This window comes from Callithrix jacchus, chromosome 10 (genome assembly GCF_049354715.1).
Source record: "Callithrix jacchus isolate 240 chromosome 10, calJac240_pri, whole genome shotgun sequence".
Taxonomy (NCBI): domain Eukaryota; kingdom Metazoa; phylum Chordata; class Mammalia; order Primates; family Cebidae; genus Callithrix; species Callithrix jacchus.
The window spans coordinates 88,347,758-88,358,887 of NC_133511.1; the positions used below are offsets into that span (position 1 = coordinate 88,347,758).

The following is an 11,130-nucleotide window of genomic DNA, read 5'->3' on the forward strand; positions in this document are numbered from 1 at the left end:
GTCCTCTGACAAAATTCAACAGCCCTTTATGCTAAAAGCCCTCAATAAACTGGGTATTGACGGAACGTATCTCAAAATAATAGAAGCTTTTGCAACAAACCAACAGCCAGTATCATGCTGAATGGGCAAAAACTGGAAGCATTCCCTTTGAAGTCTGGCACTGGACAGGGATGCCCTCTCTCACCCCTCCTATTCCATACAGTATTGGAAGTTGTAGCCAGAGCAATCAGGCAAGAAAAAGAAATAAAGGGTATTCAAATAGGAAAGGAGGAAGTCAAATTGTCTCTATTTGCAGATGACATGATTGTATATCTAGAGGATCCCATCGCCTCAGCCCAAAATCTTCGGAAACTGATAAGCAGCTTCAGCAAAGTCTCGGGATGCAAAACCAGTGTGCACAAATCACAAGCATTCCTATACACCAATAACAGACTTAAAGAGAGCCACATCAAGAACAAACTGCCACTCACAATTGCTACAAAGAGAATAAAATACCTGGGAATACAACTAACAAAGAATGTAAAGGACCTCTTCAAGGAGAACTACAAACCACTGCTCAATGAAATAAAAGAGGACACAAACAGATGGAAAAACATTCCACGCTCATGGTTAGGAAGAATTAGTGTTGTGAAAATGGCCATACTGCCCAAAGTAATTTACAGATTCAATGCTATCCCCATCAAGCTACCAATGACCTTCCTCACAGAACTGGAAAGAACCACCTTAAACTTCATATGGAACCAAAAGAGAGCCTGCATAGCCAAGTCAATTCTAAGCAAATAAAAACAAAACAGGAGGCATCACACTACCGGACTTCAAACTATACTACAAGGCTACAGTAATCAAAACAGCATGGTACTGGTACCAAAACAGAGATATAGACCAATGAAACAGAGCAGAGGCCTCAGAGGAAATGCAACACATCTACTACTATCTGGTCTTTGACAAACCTGACAAAAACAGCAATGGGGAAAGGAGTCCCTGTTTGATAAATGGTGTTGGGAAAACTGGCTAGCCATGTGCAGAAAGCAGAAACTGGACCCCTTCCTGACACCTTACATGAGAATTAATGCCAGATGGATTAGAGACTTGAACACAGGACCTAACACCATAAAAGCCCTAGAAGAAAACCTAGGCAAAACCATTCAGGACATAGGAGTAGGCAAGGACTTCATGACCAAAACACCAAAAGCATTGGCAACAAAAGCCAAAATAGACAAATGGGACCTAATCAAACTCCACAGCTTCTGCACAGCAAAAGAAACAGTCATTAGAATGAATCGGCAACCAACAGAATGGGAAAAAATTTTTGCAGTCTACCCATCTAACAAAGGGCTGATATCCAGAATCTACAAAGAACTAAAACAGATTTATAAGAAAAAAACAAACAAGCCCATTCAAAAGTGGGCAAATGACATGAACAGACACTTTACAAAAGAAGACATAGATGAGGCCAACAAACATGAAAAAATGCTCATCATTGGTCATTAGAGAAATGCAAATCAAAACTACATTGATATACCACCTCACGCCAGTTAGAATGGCGATCATTAAAAAATCTGGAGACAACAGATGCTGAAGAGGATGTGGAGAAATAGAAACACTTTTACACTGCTGGTGGGAGTGTACATTAGTTCAACCATTGTGGAAGACAGTGTGGCGATTCCTCAAGGACCTAGAAATAGAAATTCCATTTGACCCAGCAATCCTATTACTGGGTATATATTCAAAGGATTATAAATCATACTACTATAGGGACACATGCACATGAATGTTCATTGCAGCACTGTTTACAATAGCAAAGACCTGGAAACAACCCGAATGCACTTTGATGATAGACGGGACAGGGAAAATGTGGCATATATACACCATGGAATACTATGCAGCCATCAAAAACAATGAGTTCGTGTCCTTTGTAGGGACATGGATGAACCTGGAAACCATCGTTCTCAGTAAACTGACACAAGAACAGAAAATCAAACACCGCATATTCTCACTCATAGGTGGGTGTTGAACAATAAGAACACATGGACAGAGGGAGGGGAGCATCACACACTGGGGTCTGTCAGGGGGAAATAGGGGAGGGACAGTGGGGGGGTGGGGAGTTGGGGAGAGATAGCATGGGGAGAAAAACCAGATATAGGTGATGGGGAGGAAGGCAGCATATCACACTGCCATGTGTGTATCTATGCAACAATCTTGCATATTCTTCACATGTACCCCAAAACCTAAAATGTAATTTAAAAATTTAAAAAAAGATGATTAAAAAAAAAAAGAATAGAATTCCAAGCAGAGTTTCAAGAAAGAGTTATGGGCAATGGTATTTAATGCTGCTGAGAAGTCAAATGCCAGAAAAGTGTCTCATATGGTTTGGCTTTGTGTCCCCACCTAAACCTCTTCTTGAATTGTAATCCCCATATCCTCATGTGTTGAGGGAGGGACCTGATGGGAGGTGATCAGATCATGGGGGCAGTTTTCCCCATTTCCCCATGCTCTTCTTGTGATAGTGATTTCTCATTAGATCTGATAGTTTAAAAGTGTGACACTTCCTCCTTCTCCTTCACTCTCTCTCTTTCTCTCTCCTCTCTCTCTCCCCACCTCTCCCTCTCTCTCCCTGCTACAGCTTTGTTAAAAAGGTACTTGCTTCTCCTTCACCTTCTGCCATGATTGTAAGTTTCCTGAGGCCTCCTGAGCCATGTGGAACTGTGAGACAATTAAACCTCTTTTCTTTATAAATTACTCAGTCTTGGGGAGTTTTATGTAGCACTGTGAAAACAGGCTAATACAGTGTCCTTTGAATTTAGCATCATGCATGTGATTGGGAAGCTTCACAAGACATATTTCAAGACATATATTCACAAGACATAATTGATGGCAGAAATTAATTTGGTGTGGCCTAAAGGGAAAATGAGGGCTTCCACTTTTAGCAAATCAGTAACTAGATATTCCACAGGCCCCAACTGCTACAAAACAAATAGATTCTCAATATAACATTCTTTGAATGTTTGGTTGATATTTCAGAAAATAAAGGACATTTCCAAGCCACTTCTTCTGTTTCTCCAAAACAGGGAAATCTGGGTAGCAAGCAAATAAGATTTGGAAAGTATGCTTTGAGTAAGCTGTAAGGTAGGAAAACTCAAGCCAAAACTCTTACACTAAGCCGAAGTAGTCCTAGGTTGGGGGATTCTCTATTTCTCCAGCAGAAACATTTTAAAATGCCCTCATTGGGCAATGAATACTCTATTTACACTCCTAGATTTACTTAGACTCTGACCAAAGACATGTGAACTCACAAAAAGAAATTACAAAACATGTAAAGAAACAGACTGTCATGAGTGAGAATCAACAGAATAGGTTTAGATTACCAAATAATTCAGGTTTTGAAATGATTAACAGGCGATAAAATAATAATGATAAAAAATGAAAATAAGAATCACAAAAAGCATGCCATGAGATTATTAAAAAAGTTAACAGGCAGACTTAGGAGAAAAAAAGCCAAATGAAACTTTCTAAAAAAAATCACTGAAATTTAAATCTCAACTGATGGCTAAAACATCAGATCAGACAGAATTACCAAGACTATACCAATACTATTTAGGGTTATAGGCAATGTTGAGGCCATAAGAAGACACCCCAAGCAGTGTTCATAAAAGAAAGGTGTGTTCCTCTCCTATATTAACAGGACAAGCTAGGCAGGTGGGCTCTGTGTTGCCATTCCTCTTTGGGTCTACAGCAATTGTCCCAGTCATTCTCAGCCATATGATTTAAGGTAGCAGCACACTAGCAGCAAGTTAACATTTTAGCCCATTAAAAGGGAAAAGCAGAGCATTAAGGGCAAATTATTTCGGATTTCTAGGGAATAAGTTGTACATATCACTTCTGCTTATAAAATAGTGAAAATGTAGCATCATGGCCTTGTGTAACTGTAGGAGAAATTAGAAAATGTACTCTCTATCCGAGTGGCCGTTTTCAGCTAAAACCTGGTAGTAGGCTAAAATGAAGATGGGGAAATTAATCTTGGGATATAACAGCAGTTTCTAAAGCAAAATAGAGTAATATGGAGATAGAAACTGGGACAGAGAGATTACATGAGGAGTGTAAGAAGATCTAATATAGCCCTGATCAAAGTGACAGAAATGATTAGAAAAAGTAGAGCAAAGAATATATTGGGGGAAATTGACTGGAAATTTTTCAGAATGAAGAAAAACACATATCCACACATAAATGAAACACAACATAAAACATGCAAGAAATTCAGAAATTTACAAGTAGATATTCTGAACTCACTATAGGTACTAAAACAGAGACCACCTTAAAAGAAACCAGAAAGAAATCACTTACAAAAGAAACACAAGTAGACAAACAATGAAAACCAGTAAAGAGTGAGTATCTTTAACACGTTAACCTGAAATCAGGAGCACAGCAAAACTACCTTCCAGCAACATCAACGAAGAACAGTCTTTGTAAATAAAAATTGAGTAAAGTTTACCACCAAGAGACCTTCTCCAAGGGAATTTGAGCTACAATCACAGGAAACAAAATTGTTAAACTAAAACACTGGATAATCCTTGAGTCTGGAGATAAGAGATCACGGTTAAACCTCCTTCTTTATGATACTGTGGACCCTTCCTAAGTTTAAGATACTAATTTTAGATATTTTTAAGTTAAATATAAGTTTTGAGAGTAAAAGCATAGGTATAGAATATGACATCCTAACAGTAGAGGGGAAAATATTATGAAATAAGAAGGCAAACAAATATTTAGTCAATCAAACAACTGAGAGAGAAATGAAACATAGAGAAATCAAAAGAAGTGGAAAGCACAAAATAGAATAGCAGGTCAAAGTCCAATCATATAGTGTTAATACATGACAATGACAATAGACAAAAATAGACTTTAAAGCAGAAAGGCAGTCACTACAAATAAAAGATTCAATTCATTTGGATTACATAACAATTCTGTATTTGTTTGCATATCATAAAATTGCTCAAAATACATAAAATGAAAATAAATAAAATTTCCTGAAACAATGTTACAGTGGGAGATCTCAATAGTGTGCCCTCATCTGACAGGACAAAGGGAAAAAAACACAAAATAAATATTTTTATATTCTGTAGTTATCAAATATTTTCCTATTTATAGTCTTCCTCTCACTTTTTCCTCTCCCAGTGCATGGATTCCTAATCTTTACAAGTCCTTAATATTATTCAAAATAAGAGAAAGTATATAAAGTTCTAATGCTGGTTTCATTTATTCAAACACTAGGGATATCTACCATATGCTGGACACTGTGCTAGGTTCCTGGAAACAAAATAAATAACAGATAATTCTTCTACTTTCATGTTGCTTTTGTTAATATCCTTGAGTATTTTACTTAATTTTTTAGCTTATATTCATAAGAATATAGTCTTGGTGTGAAGATTAAATAAGATTATGTATGTAATGAACATATGGAGACTAAAATAAGGCAATAAAAAGTAGTCAGTATAAAATGGATTTTAAAATGTTATTTCTCAAGTCTACTGTCTATAACTTTATTTTAAATCATAGTGTGAGATACAGCTGAAAATATAGGGAACTAAGTTCACAAACTGTTATTTTCTAAAGCTAAAGCTAATATTAGGACTTGCTAAGGTAGAACTCTTCACTGGGGGGGATGTTTATTTTAAAAAAAGTTTCATGTAACTGACAGGAGGAATTGTCTTTATTCTTGCATTAATGACAATGGCCTTCATGGATTAGAACTAGAAAAATAAATCAGACCACAGGGAAAAAGAATTTGCTGGTTTTCACTCAAGAGTATCTAGAAAAGTATACTTACTACTGGAATAATAGTTTACCTCTGGGTTGTAACCACAGAATGAGAAATTCTACAAGATTATATAACTCTTTTTCTACAAGATTATACAACTTTCTGCTCTTATTCCATTCCAAATACCTTTTAGGGGGAAAAAAAGGTATTTAGAAACTAACTTTCTAAATACCTTTTTTTCCCCGTAAAAAATCTTGTTAGCTAACCTGGAAATGAACAAAAATATCTTGATTGCTGGAAAGTTATGTCTCCCTAGTAAAAATGAACAGATTGCCCTTAAGTTTGGTTACTGGAAATTACTGTCAGCTGTGAAACACCCAAGTAAACTGACAAAACTAGGTTGCTACATGCAAAACAAATATCCTAAACGGTTTCCATAGGCAGCCACCAAGGGAAAAATAAGAAAATTTTACTATTTTAGTCTAAATACTTCATTTAACATATAAGGCAACTGTGGCGCCAAGGTTGTGATTTATTAACGTAGTTAATGGCAGAAGTGGCACTAAAACCTGGCTCTTCTAAAGTTTGATAATTTTACCATCAAGCATTAATATCCAGAGGCATATATTTGTATTTACTATGCTTTAAACATTTGTCTGTGAGTCAATGCTTTAAATGGACATACTTTGTGGTGATTCATTTTCAGATAAGAATTTGCAGAAAATGGGAAACAAACTTTCTGAATAATTCAATTTTAATGCATATTGAGGCTGGTTAACTGGTTAGAATACTAGGTTAACAAGGAGAAATCCAGATCGGCCAACAGCTTTTCAAACCAACATTCCTGACATGCCACATATTGGATGGCTAAAGAGAACTCTTCACTGCTGAGGGAGGGAAAGAAAACCTAGAAAAATAAACCATACTGAAAAAAAAAAAAAGGTATTTTGTCACTTTAAAGCTTCTTTTCCTTTGAATGGTACATGTAATTTCAACATTCTCAGAAATGGGCCTTCTATTAAAAGGCAAACTATTGCTAATTCTATGGCTTTAAGTGGAGTACTTCCAATCACTTCTTCTATCCAGAAAATCTATGACACTACATGTGTTAGTTTGCATATTTATAATTGTTTAATAAACTATCAAAATTAGCATCTAAAATAATTATAGTTTGGACATAGGAAGGCATATATTCGGTGAGAACATTGTAATTTTCATTTTGTAAACTATATATTCAAGTAAGAACAGAGCATTGCCTATACAGAACTGAGGTCTGGGCTGAAACCCAAAATTTGTTTTTTTCTAAATGCACCACTCCGAAGAGCTAATAAGAGGTCTGTCCAGATGCTAAGACCAGGTACTTCGAAATCTCCATCCTGAGCTTTACAGGTCTCCAGGGAAGTTAGAACTTCATCTTTCAGAGGTGAAGGGGCCTGACAGAGGCTTAGAAACCTATCGTGCAACTCCTCCCAGGGCACATCTTGGGGCTCAGTTCCAACCCAAATGCCTTTCTGAAGGTCATAGTGCAAACGCTGACCCCAGTCTGTTAGCAGACCCAGGTAAACAGGAGACAGTGCTGGGTGACGGCTAGTCACTAAAGTCAAAAGTCCGACTGGGAGGGCGCGACAAAAGGCAGCAAAGACTTCCGAATTCCCCAGAAGCCAGTGGACTAGCGCTTGACTCCCCTCTCCATGAGTTTTGTGGATACCAGGTTCCAATTCTTCTTGGGGCCGGGGAGACAAAGGCGGCTGCAATAGCGCCACCGCTATCACCTTCAGGAAGTTGTTCTTAGGCAAGCGCTCCCACAGGCTGCTGAGAAACCTGGTGGGACCCTCCGCTTCGGCCTTCCCCACCTCCTGCAGACGCTCCAGCAGCAGCTCTGCCTGGGTCTTCATCAGAGAGTCCTCCTGGAGATTCGGGTTCTCTCTATAGCCGTTGAAACGCAGTAAGTGCACCGCGGACCGGCGGCGGGCGAGGCTGGCCAGGCTCTCTTGGAGCGTCTCCTCATCGGCGTCCGGGACGCCCGGGCCCGGAAAGAGCTGTTGCAGCAGGTGGTGACGAGCGGCATCCCCGAGGGCCCGGTTCTCCAGCAGGCGCAGAGTGAGCAGGACATCACAGCGACCGAGGGCCTGGAAGTTCGCCAATCCCGGAACTAGACCCCGCCCAAAGCCACCTTCTTGCCGCCAATGGTTGTGCAGCCGCCGCTCCAGAGCCATGCGAATGCGGCCGTGCCGACCAAAGCGCTGGTGGATGTGGCGCAGGTAGCGCGCCCACTGCAGGGCCCGGCGCACAGTGGCTGGGTCCCAGGTGCTGACGTGGGTAGTGCGGGAAACCGCCAGAAGCTCGGAAAAGCGATCCAGGTGCTGCAGTAGGGATTCCATGAGGTGCTGGGAGGCCCTACTTCCGCTTTCGACTTGGAGACGGCGACTCTCTGCGTACTGATTGGGACATCCGTGAAATGATACGCCTTTCTGCAATGCTATTGGTCGAAGTATACGTCAATCTCACAGAAGCTTTTTCCGTATTTCTTGACTCTGGGCAACTTAAAAGCCTCGATACTTTTACTTTCGTTACCCAGAGGTTCTTAGTGAAGGGAGAGCAAATGTAGGATATCCTAACGAGAATTCCCGGAACCATATGCGAGATGATGCCAGTCATGAACGTCTCCGTGCTTCCTTTCGCATTGGAAATATCCTTAAGTAGAAATTTTCTAACTTTGCCTAAAAGTAGAATCTGTGTTGAGGTTTTGCAAAAGTAACGCCAGAGACAGGCTGTGACGTGAGGAAACTCTCAAATGAAATTTTAAGATCAATTTGAGAAAAATGTACTAATAATGTACTGACATCCTATTAATGCCAGGCACTATGCTGACCTCTGGGCTTTCACATTGTCCTTCCATTATTAGAACTGAAGCCTAGATTATTTGAAACAAAAAATAAACTTCAACATCAATAATTTATTAAAATTTACAAAGGAACAAAATTTTACTTCACAATTGTACATTTTGTTTTTGTAATTTTTAGGACAAAATAGCTTGACTCTTCTGTCACACAATCAGTTGAAGGAAAGGGCATTTAAGAGCATCGAACAATAATAAGTATTTGATTAAATAAAAACTATGAGAAGAGAGGAGGGAGGAGAAGAAGGCCCTATATAGCTCACTGATGCATTTAACAAATATTTTTCGACTCCTAGGAGTTACATTGTGTACAAAATGCACAATTCTTACTAAAGTTGGTAATACAGTAACTCATTTGAGCTGAATTTCTTACCAGTCCTAAAGACACAGCCAAAAGGATTCAGAAAAGTGGGGGGGACAGTGTTTTGTACTTTAACAAAAAGGGGAAGAGAAACAAATTTAAAAGAGGGAAAGTCATTTTTCATTTATTAAAATAAGCATTCCTATACATTTTAGAAAATAAAGCAGTTGTGTACATGCTGTTAATTCAGATTTATTCATTTATTTACTTATTTTGAGACGGAGTCTCATTCTGTCACCCAGGCTGGAGTGCAGTGGCGTGATCTCAGCTCACTGCAACCTTGGCCTCAGCTTCCTGAGTAGCTTGAACTACAGGCTCATTCCACCACACATAGCCAATTTTTGAATTTTTAGAAGAGACAGGGTTTCACCTTGTTGCCTAGGCTGGTCTTGAACTCCTGACTCCAAGTGATCTCCCCACTTTGGCCTCCCAAAGTGCTGGGATTACAGGCATGAGGCACCACACCTAGCTATTATTTGATTTTTGTTAGTTATCTCAAACTCTTATTTGGTCCTGAAATCATGTTATTTCATCCTAAGGATACCATGAATCTTAAAATTCTTTGTCTTGGCTATTAGAAACTTAGAACCAAATGTGCAGCTTGTGTTTAGCAAATGTGCAGGCATCACTGATTTATTTATTTATTTATTCTTATATTGAACACCTATTATGATACATAGTATGAGGTGCTACCGATTTACTAGCAAAATAAATACAGTTCTAACCTGAGTGGAGAAGTTCATCTTGTATCATTTAAGAGTGACATTAAATGAATAACCTCAAATGTGACAGGAGGATAAAATGGAGTATGGTCACCAAGTCTTAGGTGACAGAAAGGCCTCTTTAAGAAACTGACTTTTCAGGCCAGAGACAGTGGTTCACACCTGTAATCCCAGCACTTTGGGAGGCCGAGGCAGGTGGATCACCTGAGGTCAGGAGTTCAAGACCAGCCTGACCAACATGGCAAAACCCTGTCTCTACTAAAAAAAAAAAATTATATATCTATATTAGCTGGGTGTGGTGGTGCACACCTGTGATCCTAGCTACTCAGGAGACTAAGGCATGAGAATAGCTTGAATCCAGGAGGCAGAGGTTACGATGACCTGAGGCCACTGCATTCCAGCCTGGGTGATAGAGAAAGACTCTGTCTCAAAAAAAGAAAGAAGAAACAAAGAAAAAGAAAAGAAAAAAAGAAACTGACTTTTCTGTTGAAAGCTCAAAGCTGAGTTGTTGAGAGGAGTTTGAAGGCCACAGGAACCCTTAATTTTTTTGCAGGTAACTGAGTTGAAAGAACCAGACCTACTTAAGGAAGTGGAAAAAGTCCAAAACAAAGCTTTGATTCAGAATGGGGATGACAGTGTATGGCAAGAATTGTGCAGATTAACTTTAGCTTTGTACCTTTCTACTTATCCATTTAAATCTTGATTTTTAAATTCTTACTTGAGCATAGTAATGTATAAACTCCTACATATTTCAGACTAGTCTATTTTTATTAAATAAAATGTCTATGAAGTTTCCCCCTCTAGAAGAAAGAAAAGCCTAGAATTTTAACCTGTGTTCTTGAGGGAGGGTGGGGAGGAATACAAAAACTTAATTAGAATGCAAAGCAGATTTTATATATTTTGAAAATTTTAAGAATGTTGCTATGAGAGGCTAGATATAAACTGACAGGAGAGTTCTGGGAAGACTTTACAGAGAACTGATACTTGATTTAGGCCTCAAAGTGGTTGAACACTCATGGGATAGAAGAAAATCCAAGTGAGAGAAGTGATATAAGGTAAAATACGTGAGAACACAAATGTGTGTACTGTTTGCCATGAATACCAGGACCAATCTCCCTCCTCTTGGTTATGATCCTCAAGTTCCTGGGATATAGTAAATTGGGAAAGAAAAAGGCCAAATTTCAGCAGATTTTATTTTTATTATATTATTTTTATTTTTTCTTTTTAACACCTAGGTGATGGGTTGTTTTATTGTATTAAGTTCCAGGGTGATAATAAAGTCAGATAAACACTGACTTTATTGTTGTGGACACTTCACCAAAGTGTCCAAATATTGCAATATCCTTCATGAGCCCTAGAGCTACCTGAATCTTGGAGCAGAGCCACAAACTTTCTC

At 38.8% G+C, this 11,130-nt stretch overlaps 1 protein-coding gene across 1 annotated transcript; it reads right to left on the bottom strand.

Moving 5' to 3' along the window:
* Positions 1 to 4,939: 4,939 nt before the first annotated feature.
* Positions 4,940 to 8,168, bottom strand: FANCF (FA complementation group F). The gene has a single exon (XM_009007832.5). It carries the CDS (start codon positions 8,131 to 8,133, stop codon positions 7,009 to 7,011), a length of 1,125 nt encoding a protein of 374 aa, XP_009006080.1. The 5' UTR covers positions 8,134 to 8,168; the 3' UTR covers positions 4,940 to 7,008.
* Positions 8,169 to 11,130: the final 2,962 nt, after the last annotated feature.

What these genes read in the sequence shown, in the direction of transcription:
- FANCF (XM_009007832.5), bottom strand. Translation starts at nt 8,133, where the DNA reads ATGGAATCCCTACTGCAGCACCTGGATCGCTTTTCCGAGCTTCTGGCG.